The 15,404-nt window shown below is 45.3% G+C and overlaps 1 protein-coding gene across 1 annotated transcript in view; it reads right to left on the reverse strand.

Annotated features, from left to right (window-relative positions):
- The window catches only part of dock1 (dedicator of cytokinesis 1), a 155,582-nt gene that overhangs the window by 118,444 nt on the left and 21,734 nt on the right, over window positions 1-15,404 (reverse strand). The window contains exons 12-18 of the mRNA XM_079292770.1: window positions 14,288-14,367; window positions 11,600-11,725; window positions 11,114-11,238; window positions 7,569-7,667; window positions 6,676-6,748; window positions 3,803-3,906; window positions 3,173-3,356 (exon numbers count right to left, since the gene is read on the reverse strand). Coding sequence (XP_079148896.1) covers window positions 3,173-3,356; window positions 3,803-3,906; window positions 6,676-6,748; window positions 7,569-7,667; window positions 11,114-11,238; window positions 11,600-11,725; window positions 14,288-14,367 — 791 coding nt within the window. The remainder of the gene's footprint in view (window positions 1-3,172; window positions 3,357-3,802; window positions 3,907-6,675; window positions 6,749-7,568; window positions 7,668-11,113; window positions 11,239-11,599; window positions 11,726-14,287; window positions 14,368-15,404) is intronic.

Genomic DNA, 15,404 nt, shown 5'->3' on the forward strand with positions numbered 1-15,404 from the left:
CAAGCAAACACAACCACTAAGTAGTCGTAATAGCGTGTTCTTTTTTTCATTAACAGTTACAGCCTTGTATTTGGTTATAAGTTTAAAAGTGCAGGGTTTTTACACAGTACAAATATTACTTCTCTATCCTACGTCTCTCTTTTAATACAATATTTTCCACCAGGCAACATCCACTCCCAGCTCTGCTGCCATTAGATCTGTGCTGCTCCTCCAGCATTCGTTTGGTGAAGCACACTGCAAATACCCAGGGGCGAGCCAGCAGCCACTTCACACGAGCTCCCAGCGCTGGGAGACCGCATGCATAAATCTAGCTGAATTAAAAAAAAAAAAAAAATTTTAAAAGGAGTGTTTCATCTAGATGTGGGGATCAGGGATGAGATGTCATGTGTACGAAGCAAGAAGTCTGTTGCAAGGGGCATTCAAAGTACTGTTCTCCGTACAATTGTAAAATTGAAGACGATGAATCAGAATAGAAGGAAAAAGGAAGTGAGTGAGTGAAGGTGAAGGTTTTAAAAGAGCCTCCAGGTTTTAATAACGCAGGCAGACACAGTCGGAGAGAGAGATTGGCTCTGCATTGATTCATTAAAATAACTCAAACCTTTTCCGAGAGCTTCGGCGGGGGATGACATTCCATGAGACACGTGCATGCATGTCCGCGCACGCACGCACACACCTCTCCGTTTAATCAAACTCAGTGTGCAGTGCCGACGAGGCGTCCTGATCCCCAAGCGCCTACTGGGGCCTTGCAAATTAGCAGCGCAAAGTGCCAGGTAAATATCAGCAGAGGAGCCGCTCTACCGGACTGAATCTTCTCACCAGGACACACACTGCTGCCAGTCGCTCGCACACAGGGAAAAGGGGAAAGTGTAGAAAGGATATGCGAAGTGGACAATGGGGAGAGGAAATGGTGATCGATTGCTTCTTGTTGATGTTAAATACTGTACATCTACAGTTGAGACGAGGGTTTGACACGATCTCCCCATCTACTGTAATCGGAGTGGGCGGGTTCTGCTTCTGTAACTGAAGCTGCTGACATCACCACCCACTGGGCCGAGTAGGAGGCCACACACGACTCTGTTTAAATGACAATTTACACCGCAGCCCAAACTCAATCACAAAAACTGTAGCAACGCACAACGTCCTCCTCTTTCACCCAGTATAATGTAATATACGCTGCAACAAAAGTCTCCCCACCAATAGACCTAACCAAGGCCTGTTCGGGGTTCTGCAGCGACCTCATTTCTGTGGCTTTATGAGTGTTTATTGTGCACGTTATCTGGGCCACATCTAGGAATGAAACAATGAAAAAATCGACTCTATTGTACAGCAACGATTTTCCACGAGGTCACACGAGTATGTGGCTGGTAGAGAGAAGATTTATACTTAAGAAGATTGATGCACAGCTGTTCCTCTTTGCTCAAGGCCACAGTCAGGTGAAAATCCAGTGTTTCTAGAATATCTGCGGCGCATCAAGATCAGTGTATGTATTTCAATATAACAAGAGGTGCTGAGATGGTTCCATTCGTGTAAGAGGCACGTTTATAACCTCATATACTATGTCTCTCATGTTCACATTGGAAAAGCAACAATGGCTCGCCTCTGTTAACCAATGTACTCGCTTGTACAGTTATTTGCTGAGATGTAGGAAAGCAGAAAACACAAGCTGTCACACACGACCACAGAGCTTTTAAACAAACCTCCAGGTGGGCCAAACCTACCTGGAACCCCTGCTGTAAACATGAATTGTGGTTAACACATTAAAACTACTGGAGTAACTTTGACCTGTTGTATTTGCCGTCGTGTGAATGCATAGTTTTCCGTGCAGTGAGAGATCATCATCATCAACATTGTGGGTGTGCTTGCTTTCAGATAAAGTGGTCTGGACAGTCTGGCTGAACGTTAAAGCGATGTTCTCATGTTTCATATTTTGCACATGAATAAAATGAACAGGTTAGTTGTGCTTCTTTTTACAGGGATATACAAGGATTATTCAGTGAGCGCTCCGATACTACAAAAAGACCTCGGCCACACAAAACATCAATTTGCTTCAAGCGAATCCTTCCACGGTGCCCTTGTCCGACTAATTAAAATGATCTTTGTGTTACCGCGAACAAAAGCATAAGGGCACGATGAACTTTGTATTCAAACAGGTTGTTGCTTTGGGCAAGCAAAACAATTCATTTCAATTCCAGTCAAAGTTGGCCTGCGGTGAATCTGTCCCTTCTCCGTTCTCACCCTCTCTTCAGGCTGTGGCCATAAAGCACAGGAAAGAGGAAGCTTTCATTTCGGCTCTAATTTAAATGGTGAATCAGTCCTGCGTACCAAAAAAGAACAAAGAAGCAAGCGCAGAGGAAAGCCACGCAGACATTCTGTTTAGAGTAACTGTGACATCAGAGCGAGGAGCATTTGACCGCTCACGCGCAGCTTTACACACAATGCGCACTGAGACAACCGCAATGTTAACACAGTGTGCAAATACCAACACGTCCAAGAGGGTTTACAGTAATGTCTGTTGGGATTTGTAAACGTGTATAAAGGCTGGGGGAACAAAAGAGGCCAAAATCCTTAATCGATTTACCACAGGGCCACAGAGACGGGGATTTCCTTAGCTTAATAAGAGTCGATCTTCGCAGCACCCTGGGAAATTACTCTGCCACACTGACAAAGCAGTAAACAGAGCAGAGATGGACGGACTGACACGGACTCATAGAAGGGAGTTATGTAAGAGAAAGTAGGTCAGGAGGAGAAGAAGATAGAGACAACCCTTGGGCGAGGGCAAACGTCCTACATGTGGACACGCGTAAAGACAGAGTGGAAGGAGCTTCGGACAGCAGGGCTCCCCGAGTCCTACTCTAAGTGATATATGGTTAGTGCGCACGGACGATCCATCCTTCAAAGTCAGAAGCTGTGGCCCAGAGCTGGTTTCAAATATCCAGGGTCTACTCGGCTAAAATACATTGAAAAAATATATTTTTCTTTCAGTACAATTGAAAATGATAACTGCTGGAATACTAGTTTCTCTGTCTAAGCATACATTTACAGGTGTTGTTAGGACAAGTTTGCGTTGTGTTTCTTGTATACCTGTACAGATTCAGAAAGGCACTTTGTAGAGGCAGAAAGAAAAGACAAACGTAAGAGAAAACTAGGCAAATGCAAAGTGTGAAGCTGTTACCGTTCTGTGTGAGCTTGGTGGAGCAGACCAGCGTGGAGATCTGGAAGGAGTCCTTGCTGATGGAACAGTTGCCCAGGTTCTGGGAGTTTTTCCCCGTGATGGAGTAGCCCTTCTCCTCCATCTCCATCTTTGTGGCAGGAAGGCTCAAGTACAGAGAGGAGTCCTCCAACTTCTTTGCTTCCGCCTGGTTTTCCAGGAAAAGACAAGTGAAATCCATATCTCTTTTGTGTGTTTTTCTATACTTTAAAGGATGTTTTACTGCTAGCTGTTGCATGTGAGAGTTCTTTGACAACGGGAATGCAACACAAAGAAAAATCGAATTGGGGGAATTGTTTCCGACGTCAACTTTTCAATTAAGATAAATGGGCACAGTGAAGGTATCGTTATACAAGGGATTTTAATTAGAAAGTTGTTAAATTGCGGGGGTGGATGCGTACCAACCACACAATTCTCCATCGCAGGCAAAGAAGCTATTATTACGGCAACTACTAATGAGACTTTTTCAACTCTGACTCATATCTGTGGTCACGAGGGCCGGCTCGACAGACACAGTAGGCCGCCAGTAACAAACATACCAGAACACCACAGGCGGACGTCTAACGGCGTTGTTATGGGCTACTTCTCATTTACCTTGTACACGATGAGATCATGCTCGCCGTCCCTCAGAGTGGTCCCATCATACCTCATCAACTTCACGAAAGACAGAGCGAATATCTTCTCTGATTTGTCTTTGGCTGTGGGGGGAAGAAAAGAAACGCATGAAGAAGACTAACAAAAAAAACAGCCGTTTTGGAGGAGATGATACAGTCCTTTCCTGTTTGCTTAAAAAAAAGCGTACTTTTGCTTTTTGTGAATAACTGCAAATACTCCAAATCATGTCAGATGTGTTCACATGAAAAGTGTGCGTCTTAGTCTATTGCAGTGAACCGTGCTGCATCATTAACAAGCTAGCAGACAAATAAAAACAGATAATCCCGAATGTAAATCTCAGCATAACGGGCTCTGAGTCAGCTCCTGAGAGGGCTCCCCAGCCCAACACCATACTGTCCCCTTCTGATGTCTGCATTAACGCTGCGACTGTATCTGCACACAAGTTATCTATTTTCACTGCCTTAAGAGCAATGATAGAAATTCTTAAATTACAAGTCGTTAAATGCAGCATCTGAGCGATTGATTTGATCATAAACATGTGATTTGTAAAAGAAAGGAACACTTCTCTCTAGACAGCTCTTTACTGATATTGAAGCCACAAGGTTTGGATTAAGATTCCCTGTGTGTCCACTTCCTCTGTGCATATGAATAAACACTTGCACCTGATCTCAGGGCTGCTTGTGTAATCCATCTAGGGCGAAGAAAAAGATGCTCATTGCTCACATGTGCTTGCACACACACACGCGTGTACGGCGGTGTTTTCGAACTGCTGAGGGGAAGCGCTGCATAAACAAGCCTCGAGAGTTATGACTTTGTCCTGTAACCAAGCATCTGGAGAGGCCGACATATATCATCATTGTGGATCAACGAGCTCAGATTTACGTGCAGGAGAGACGTGATTCATCGAAGTATCTCACGCATTCTATCTGCATAAATCCCCTCATTGGTTTGCTGCCTGCAGCCTCGCCGGTGAATAATTGCTGGGCTGGCTTGAGAGGAACCACTGGAGAGAAAACACTGTATGCATGCCACCCAGCTGAGAAAAATGTATTAGAGAAAAGAAACTGCATTTCTTTTGGGGGGGGTTGTGTGGAAGTTCTGCAGACTTCCACCTCTAAGGTGGCCTGTCAGTTCAGATTTATGTTGTGTGTGTACTGTGCCACATGTTAAAGACCCCCCTCTACCCCGCTCACCAGGCAGTATAGCACACAATGACGGATGCAACAGAAGTGAAAAGACGGCGGTGATCTCTTCCAGCCACGGCGGCATCTGTGATATCAGCCATCAGCCTGATGAGGCCATGACAATGCTTGAGTGGTAGTCTGATAAAAACCGGCCTGATTTTGAACCAGGGGGGTTTGAGAGGTACCGAGCACACACGCTCTAGTTGTGGCCTCGATGAGCAGCTCTGTCACTCTGCAAAGTCCAGTGCAAAGGACAACAAGGAAGGACAAGCAGATGGCGGCAGAGGATGACAACTGAAAGGACTTCTTTAACCATCTCTGCTCTGCTGCAAACACTCTTCATATGGAGAGAGATTAATGCCCCCCTATTTCCTGGAAAAGCACTTTGCCGGGAGTATGCAGACAATATATTTGAAGGTACTGTGAAATCTGCATTCAAAGATTAATATCACGGAGGAAGTAATTCCACAATAGGTAACGGGTCAGGGTTTGCACATGTAAACATATAGCTTCAGGAACCTACATTTGACTTAATTTTCCGGTTTTGGTAACATTCATTTTACACATCGATATGAAAGTCTGACACGTGGTGATGGAGAGGAGAAGCTCAAATCCAGAAGAGTGGTATATGCAAAAGATTCTAGAGCAGAAATCCAAAAGGCAACTCAGTGCAGGAAAAAACCAGGTGGCTTGATGCCTGCACAGATGCAGCCAATCAGAAACTTGGAAGCTAGATTGATGTGTACAGGGATATGAATGGCCAGGTGGTCTATGTCCTATAATGGGATACAAGTGTTAACACTCTCACCGACAGGGAAATAAAAGGCATACACCACGTACAAATATATATAATCCAGCCAATACACGTTTCCAACCCATCCCCCGTCTTGTCAATTGTCAGGGACAAGTTAAAGTTCGGCAGCATCAGCGTGCCCCCCCCCCTCTCCCCCAAGTCCCAGAGTCACTTGAGGTGAGCCAGTTTCTAAAGCAACCAGTCCAGCAGGATAACAGCAAGTCACAGAGTTTCAAAGGCATGCCTCGTAACAGCATTAGTCCCCGCAGAAGCAAGGTGCCAAGCATGACAAGAAGGCTCTCCAAGTGGATTAGAAGCCGGCACTGGTATACCTTCCCATGCTGACATCCTCCCAGTTCTGCTTTGCCTTCCGTGCGCTACGAGCAGATTGTTTAACACACCTGTCATGGCTCCCTTTACCCCACTGAAATCCTTTTCCCTGCACACGCTCCTGCTGCTGGAGGGATGGCCTCGCCACGTGGCCGGCAGATGGGACGGCAGGGCTGCCATTACCAGGCCTCCCTGCCCGCCACACCCCCAGGATTAGAAAGGGTGTTAAAAAACAGAAGGAGATACAACACTGGCTGCGTTCAGCCCGACACTGGTCCCAACAAACAACCGGGTCCCCTCGGGCACTTTTCACATCGCAGCTGTAGCCTCCGACAAGCCGCTTCACGATGCTGCTTTGTGCAGGGGCACGCTAATACCTCTGATGAATGCGACAAAGGGTGAGCTTCGGAGTATTTATCGCCGGGCAACACATCTGCTCGGATTGGATATATTCCACTATTTTTTGCTGCGGTTAGATTAGCAGCCAATTTGTGCAGCTGTTCATCGGCAAAACTGATCATTCAGACGCTGGCATTTGTACTCACAGTCCTGCGATGAGCGGTGGCGAAAGGTGAACCGCAAGTGGCTCCGGTTCACGTCCTCAATAGGGATAGCAACCTGAGTTGAAGGACAGAAAGGGACCGTGTGAGACATCTACACCCATGAAGCCGCACTCACAAAGCAGATGTTTCAGGACACGGGAGCAGAATGCGCCTCAAATTCTAGACTTTCATACAATATAGAAACTATTTAGAACCAATGGAAAGTAGAATGGTTTGCAACGGAGTGAGACTAACGTCGTCCCGTTGTCGATAGAAAATGCATATTGGGACAAAGAGATCTTCCCGCCTCTGGGACCAAAGGGAGCTAACAGCTAATGGAGCGAAACACACAGCAGGACTGAGTTTCTGTTGGGGGGGAAAACGAGGCGTTCAGCAGTGAACTGCAGCATTTACTCCTGTTCTGTAATGAAATACACTGCGGAGGTCATTTGCACTTTGATAACAAAAAGTTTATAAGTGCTTTACATAAACTAAATACACAACAGCAGTTCACTCAGATATAATGTGGACTATTTTTAAACCCATCCTGTATCTTTCAGCGTGACCTTTCTCTATAGCGCTAGCAAAACAAACGTACTTATTTATTTCCTCAACATTGTAATGTTCTTATTATGCCACTAGCAACTATAGGCGATAGCAACAAAGTAGAGAAACAACATTTTGATTTGGGATGTTTTCGTGGGACGGCTAACATTGTTTTTCAGGACGGTTCTGGAGAACTGGTTTGCAAAATGGTTGCTTGTGATGTAAAGTACATGTAAAAATATAAAACATATGAATCAGTAACTTTTTGTTCTCTACAGTTATTTTGCCACCACATTAACCATCTAATCTATTGTTTGGATTAATATTCACCACTGCGGAGAGTGACACACCTTTATTGTTTCAAACCAGCGCGACTGCTTCACTTGGTAGTAGATGACAGACTTGTACTCATTGATGCCCTCATCTCCAGCTCCAGGGAAGATCACACTCTAGATAGCGAGAAAGAAAAGACACAAAGCAAGTTATCAAACAATGCGACTGATTTATACCGTTGTACTGGCATGATGGCTGCAAGCTTGTTCTAAGTGGCAAAATCATGATGGTCGAGTTATTAGAACTGTCAACCATTAGCACACCTGCAGCATGTGGAAGATTGGCGAGGACTTATTTCATAAGATATAGTCCCTGGGGCACAAAGCTTATCTAGTAGTGGCTAAAAGTCTGGATGTAGTTAATACATGCACAACCTGCCTGTTGGCTGCCAATCTCATGACAGCATTGTGGAAATAAGAAATAAATTAGAAATTAATTATTTAAGGAGGCGCTGTGGCTCCCATGCAGTGAGAAGTGGAGGGAAGCCAGGCGAAGGGAAGCAGACCAGCTGGTGCGGATGGAACCAGCCGTGTAAATTGGTCTTCCTCGTGGGTCCCCCCTGAGTTTCTACAACGGGTCAGGGTGCGTATGTACAATGCTACGCGTCCCCTGGGGGATTTGGCACGAGGGCTGGAGTGACAGCAGAGGGCACGCATGCCTCGTTTTCTATCAATCCGCGCTCAGCCAGCCTACCTCTTTCCTCCCACTACTCCAGCTGACTCCCTGGCCATGGTGCTGCTGAAATACTCAAACACTAATGGCTTCTGACAACCAGCAATTATGAGGAATAACAGGCCCCGTCTCCCCCAGTCACGCCGAGCAGATCTAGGGGGGGGCAGGTGCTAGCTCTTGTAACCCTTCCCCTTAACTAAAAGGCCAGGATTCATGACGGCCTCAGACTTTGGAGAGACGAAGAGGGGAAAGTGGTCGAGGTCTAGCCGCAGGTGAGCGGGGGTTTTGTGGGGGTGGGTGCTAATATGTCGGGGTGATAAGTCACTGTCCAGCCTCTCTTTACACAGCATCACAACTCCTTTTCGAGACAGGAAGGATGACTAAATTCAGAGGCAGAAAGAGATCAGAGAAGAATGGTTGAGATAAGAGGGCTGAGACCGAGACGGAAACATCCGGAGAGAAAGACACAAAAGGGTAGACCTACTGTAAACCTTGCCTCAATGAGAGAAATTTCATTTTGCTATTTTCAAGTGCCTCGTGTATGGAGGCGTCTTTATTCCATGACATAAGAGGCTTGATGAAATAAAACCGACCTAAGTTTAAGGTGAATTCAAGAGAAGGTTTCTCAAAGATCATACTGAAACAGCTTCAGACGGTCAAATGTGAAAGTTGTCTCTCATCTCGGACACAGAATTTCCTGCATGCCAATTAAACTCCAGGAAGGAAGAGGAAGAATTAGACCAATCAGCCCTGATCCCTGGAGGACCAAACAGATGACACTGAGCATCTCTGTGAGAAGCAAAAACAAAAATTGTCAAAGATTTGTCCATGTAATGCAGCACACATTATAGCACAAACTAAACATCAAACAATAATCACAATGAGACTACTTATCTAGCAATGATAAAACCAAGCAATGTCTGTATTGTCATATATTTCCTGTACCATCTGACAGAAGCCCGGATCATCGCTGCCATTTGCGACTTCAGAACTATATTTACATTATAATCACCACTGATCCTTACCCTTCCCATGCCTGCCGGGCCAAATCACACACGCAGCATCTCAATTTAAGACTAATGTGTATAATTGAGGCAGCTATGGGTAATAGCGCTCTCCTCTGATTGGCTATTTGCAGGAGGCCTCCCCATAACCACCGATGTCTCATCTCAATTCACTTCTCCATCATCAGTCCTTGTAACTGACACTCTCACTCCAAGTACGCAGGCATGCCGAGCGCCATAACAGCAATAGGACGCTGAGCGAGCCTTGCAAGAAAATATCAGGTATAGCGTAACGCTACAACGAGGAACTTTCATGTTGTGTCAATTTTGGCAGTCCCTGTGGACAAAAGCAGAAATGTTTTAAAGATGCCAGACTCCCTTGAGAAAACCTCTCATTTTACTGCAGCAGGGTCTGACAGTCTACCCTGTGCAGTCCTTGTTCTGGTTTCCCCGTGCCCCCCTTCTATCCATCAAGTCTAATACGGCCTGGGCCTGCAGCAGCGTGGTGTCTGTGTTGGCTCCCAGCTGGAGGAGGAGCCGCTGTTGCCGGGTGTGGCGCTCTCCTCCTCCCACCGGAGCTCCACCTATACAGAGGCAAAGAGGCAGCAACGCTGGATTTGGGTCTGACCGCGGTGGGCTGGTCGCTGCCGGAGGCCCAACTGGAGTTTGAGCTGAAGGAGTTTCTGGGGAACCAGCACGACGTAAATCGTTTCAGACTTGATCAAAGGCATTTAGAATAACTATATGGAAATAGCCAATACTCTCCCTGATGGTCTCGTTTCTTATGTTGGTCATGTAGAGGCATCAGTTTGAAATTGTTCAAAGTTCCTTGTATTAACTTTAACTTAATGCAAACTATTACAAGATCTCTACAAACTGTGGCCCTAAAATAAGTTGAATCAAAAGTCTCAAAATCAAAAAAACGGTACATTCACAGACGCGTGAGCACACACTCACTCCTCCTACAAACTCCTCATGTCAGACTCCTCTAAACCTCTCATATCCCCCATTAACTGATGGCCTCAGCAGAACGCAAGCTCAAGTCAAGCAGGGGGTGATTATAATTAAACATCAGAGAAAGGGGTCACTGGTTCGAGACCCTAGATAAGACAAAGGCTTTATTAGTACATTATGACACTGATGGGCTGGCACAAGTTTCAAAGGTCCATGAAACATGCTGAGCATTGCTCCAAGTTGCAAATTGGCAGTCGCCACAATGATTAATGTTCAACTCTTTAGTTGATTTTCTGGAGAAGTTCAATGCAATTAATAGTATTAATCTGCAAACCTGGACGCCAGACTTTCCTATCAATGCCTACAAGGTATGACTGGAATTTGAATAATTAATTGCTGACCACAAAATAAACATAATTAAATGATTGCTGTGCTGCTTAAACTTTCATCCACATGAATATTTAACAAACGAATAGACAGGGGAGAAAATGATCCTTCCAAAAGTCATTATTTCACCAGGAGGGAAAAGCTGATTTCTCTCTCTCATCACTTTAAGCTTTTAAACTATGTTGCCTATATTTCCTGTCCGCATGCTTGGGTCTGGAACCGACTCTTGACAATGAATGAAGTAGACTCCTGCAGTGGTGAGCCGAATGATGCCAGTCAATCAACCACAAAGCACCAATATTGCATTCTGTCGTTTTTGACGGGTGGCAAAGGCGTACAGTCTGGCCTGTGTATCACACTGCTTTATAGGAGTCCTGGTCAGTTAAGCAGCGTGCTGAGCTCTGTGAGATTAAAGAAAGACCATTAAATCACAGACTGTCTGAGAGAGCGATCGGCTTGAGCACTTCTGTGTCCAGAATGCAGAGAATGAGCCGAACCCCAGGTGAAATACCAAACGGGTCTAAGTTAACATTTCTCAGCCGTACCTCCAGTTTCTTGCCGTCCTCGTCGTAAACGGACATGATCACCTCGATATTTTTGGGCTTGGTCTTGCTCCCCTTGTCAAAATCCCCAAGAGCCAGAGTCACGTAGATGTCGTTTCGCACATCACCTTCAGGAAACAGAGACAAGCGGGTCAGATGGGAGGAAATCCTCACTTTTAAAGGTTTTCCAGCGCTCATGGTTTACCCTTCTGAATACATATAATAATATTGCTGCATAACTCATTACATCATAGGTGGGATAAGTACATGTCTGGCACCATATACTTCTTGGGTGACTTCAGTCCATTAAATAACTAATGTCTTCATCAAATCTTGATGAAGTATATGTCCTTTTCTCCCTAACTCACATTTTGTAAAATATCACCTCTTAATTCTAATTCACTTTCTGAATCAATGATTCTGCAAATCAAATAAGTAACAGAAAACGTTCAGAGACGGGCAGCAATGGTAGAGCTTTTTAAAAAACACCTGGCATGATGATCTCAGGAAAGCCCATCTTGCGAGCCACAGCTGTTGATCGGTCCACCAGGTGAGGGAAGTCCTTCCTTATCTGATGGATGTCTCCAGGAAGCAGCTTCAGAGTCACCCACAGGCCTGGTGATGAATTCAACGTAAAGAGGTGAGGGGCCGAGACGACAACGTGAGAGCAAACCGCCCCGGGAAAATGCTGAAAAGAGATTTATCCTCGCGCTTCCCACCGTCAGCGTGACATCTAACGGCAGGACACTAAATAAAAGCTATCCTCAGGGATGTGATTAGGAAAGCATGAGCACATCTACAAAATCCATACCTGGGGACACCAAGGAGTTATGAATAATCGCAACAAGATATTTAATTCATGTGTTGAGCCTTGATGATTGATGCTGGTTTGACATCTACAATACCATCTGTATACACGAGCACATTTTATCTCCTTTGTGGACGACTCTTTTTGTTCTGATCAGACAATCACACAGACCTTGGATCAAATAAGATTTTGAGCACCAATACTGGGAGGGGAAAAACAAGTACATGCTTTTTCCCCCAAAACAAACAGACCCTTTGTGCCCAAATTTAAAGAAATAAATCTATTTTCTTTTTCTACTGCCAAATGTATAATAATGTCTGCAATGCCTCAGACTTCGTCTTTAGGCCCTTTTCTATTTTAAGATGAGAATAAATGACGCTTATTGTAGAATATATAAATCGTGCAGTTATTCCCAGACTTATATAATCGGTCTTGGAAAGACCTGACAGTGCAAAGCTTGAGAAGAAACCTCTGTGGCTCTGAATAATTCTGAAACAAAAGGGCCTTCAGGGGGCTTTCATGGGTCATATTTCCTAACAATTTAACACCAGTGGCAGCCCGGTTGAGAGTAAAGCTTCTTTTCTGCAGACACTGCACGGTGTGCCAGCTTCAGCTCTGTAACCACACTGACTCTTAATATTCTCTCAGGATAAACAAAGCAGCGTAGGCACACACCTCTTAACAAGACCGAAAATTAACCCAAAAAAAAAAAGCCCGGGGGGGAGGGGGTCCAATTAAAGAAGTCATCCTGTAGTGTGCCCCTTCACAGGCCACCAAAGTGAGTGGTGTCTGTGAACCCTGAGGCTTTATTCACTTTCGCTTTTCAGGACCCACGTTGTTATGAGTGACAGATCCCTCACTAGCCGAGCTGGAAGCCTTTTGATACGCGAGCGTGACCGAAACAGCTGCTCCGCTGCTCTCCCCAGTGGGGGTCGGAGCAGATCTGACATTTATCAAAGTACATCTTCATGGGGCATGACAATACCGTGGAGGCTGTGATGATGTTGTCGTCCCCCCCCCCCCCCCCCCTCCCAGCACAAATCCCTTAGATGGCTAAATGTTGTTCGACCCACGGATAACTTAAGATCCAGTCTTTGCAGAAGACTCACCGGCTGAATTAACAGCTGGATTACTTACATCTTGTAGCCATGGTGATGGGGGCAACTATTTATAGTACGAGCAGTGACGTATGGTGTGAGCTCTCAACAAAGAAGTATGTTCTTATTAGCACGATGAACACTTTCAACTCCCTGCCAGTAAATTGGGGTTCATGGTACTTTGTATGGACACGTCTAAAATGAAGCATTACAGATAATGACAGCAGTACAGTACGATGGTTATGTAGGTTAAATATAAAATTAACCTCTGAGCTTAATTAGAATCCCTTCGTGTAAGGATTGGGAAATATTTTGAAGAGATGAAAGACGAATAGACAACATTTTTTCTACATAGATAATAGGTGCAATGCTGTTAAAATGAATGTCAGGAGTAACGAAAGAAAAAAAATATGCCAAAACACAGATTTATAGAATTAAAAACAGGGAGATTGCATCATCGTTATGAGTGTGTGGCTTCCCCTTTCTTAAAGGGAACCTTTGGTATTTTTCAACTTGGACCGTAAGAGACTAATGGGTAAACAATTATTAATATTGGTCCAGTACTCGGGGCAGCTTCTCATCATCAATTTACATCCAATAAAAGTGCTTGTTTTTGCCTCCGACGAGCTCCGATTGTAATTACAAGTGTCTGACAAGATTACGACAAGGACCCTTCAGAGAAATAAAACCTGTCTTTACCTTTCGCTTGATCCGGTCTCTTGGCTATTATCGTGTCATGTGACTTGTTGCCGGAAGACAACGGTGGAAAAGTGAGTGAGAGTTGGGGGTGGGGGGAGGAGCGTCGGTGTTGTCAGAGTTTGTTGTGTTGGAGTACAGAACGCGTAGCTAAGTTTATCTAAAAAGATCTACAAGGGTGTGACTGATATTTAGCTGATTTCGACAATGTGGATGCAAGACGTCTCCGAGCGAGACTTGTTTGGACACAATAACAAACGAGGAAAAGTAAAAACAAATTCTCATTTCTCTTTAGGGTTATTCCCATAATGTTGTCAGACACTTAATATCACAATCTGAGCCGGTCAGTGGCAGAAACAAGCGCTTTAGTGGACGTACACCGACGGTGAGAAGTTGCCCCAAGCGATTACACTGCAGCCCGATTGGCTGCTGCCCTCTGCAGCCCTCCCTCTCAATACTGGACCAATTTTAAAATCTGTTGTGGCCTGAGCAGGACACACATTTTATTGATAAAAGTCTGATCGTAGTAAGTTTCCTCCTTGGCCCTGGTTCTCGTGTCTGAACCTTGCACTGTACCTTGGCCCTTGTGATTGACTTCTTTGGCGGTGATAACTTTGTTGATGACCGTCTGGAGGAAGTCGTTCTCCCCTGCCACCCTGGGTGAAAAACGGGAGATGTTCAGCTGCTTGTGGCGAATGGCGTCATCCAACGCTAGCCTGCAGTATGCACACGACAGGCAAACACCGCAGAGAAGAAGGAGAGAGGAGGAGGAGGAGGAGGAGGAGGAGCGGGCAAAAGAGCCACAAAGTGATGGAGTTGAGGAGGGAGAGTGGGATGAAAGATGGACGGGGAGACAGAGAGAGACACACCGAAGAGTGATGCGAATACCGTGACAGACACAAAGCCGCTTGTGAGCAGTTAGCAGGGAGGCAGGATGGGTGATGGAAGAAACACACAGAGAAATCATCGTTTAGGAAATGATGCCCCGTCAACGTTTATAGTGCCGCCGGAGCAGTGGGAAGCTTGACCTGTACCCCATCCGAAACCAACATTCCCACGCTGCTTCAGTGAGAGAGCAAATGTAAAATATGACATGTTTTGTCGTCCAGAGGGCTTCAGGTGTAGATAACACCAAACTGATTGAGCAGAGTGACTACAGAGCATAAGGAAGTAGCAGGTGTGATCTGGGAACACGTGTGTGGCAGCTGTGAGAGGACTGTGTGCAGTGGGCGGGCACGCCATCTGCAGTAGAGAGGAGGACGCTAAACAAGCAGAAGAAGTAGAGCACGGAGGAGAAGACAGTGGTGATGGCAGCATGGAGGAAGCCGTAAAGCACATGTGTCAAACTCAAGGCCCGCGGGCCCCATGGTCGAAATTATGAGATAGAAAGTTGAAATGATGAGATAGCATGTTGTCTGTGTACCGACATTAAAACTATCACAACAGGTGGACAGGAGAGGCAACAGCCCGAAAAGAGGTTTTCCAACGATTGAAAAAGATCGACAAATAATCCCAAAATGTCCACGAAGAGAAAAATTGATGCAGAGGGAATAAAATGTAATGAAAGATGGGAAAGCGAATACATGTTTGTGCTTCAAGGAGAGAAACGGGTCTGTCTTCTGTGTTATGAGGCGTGTCGGTGATGAAGGATATAATTCACGTCGGCATTTTGACACCAAACACGGAGCTAAAT

The sequence above is a fragment of the Melanostigma gelatinosum genome (genome assembly GCF_949748355.1).
Source record: "Melanostigma gelatinosum genome assembly, chromosome: 21".
Lineage (NCBI taxonomy): Eukaryota > Metazoa > Chordata > Actinopteri > Perciformes > Zoarcidae > Melanostigma > Melanostigma gelatinosum.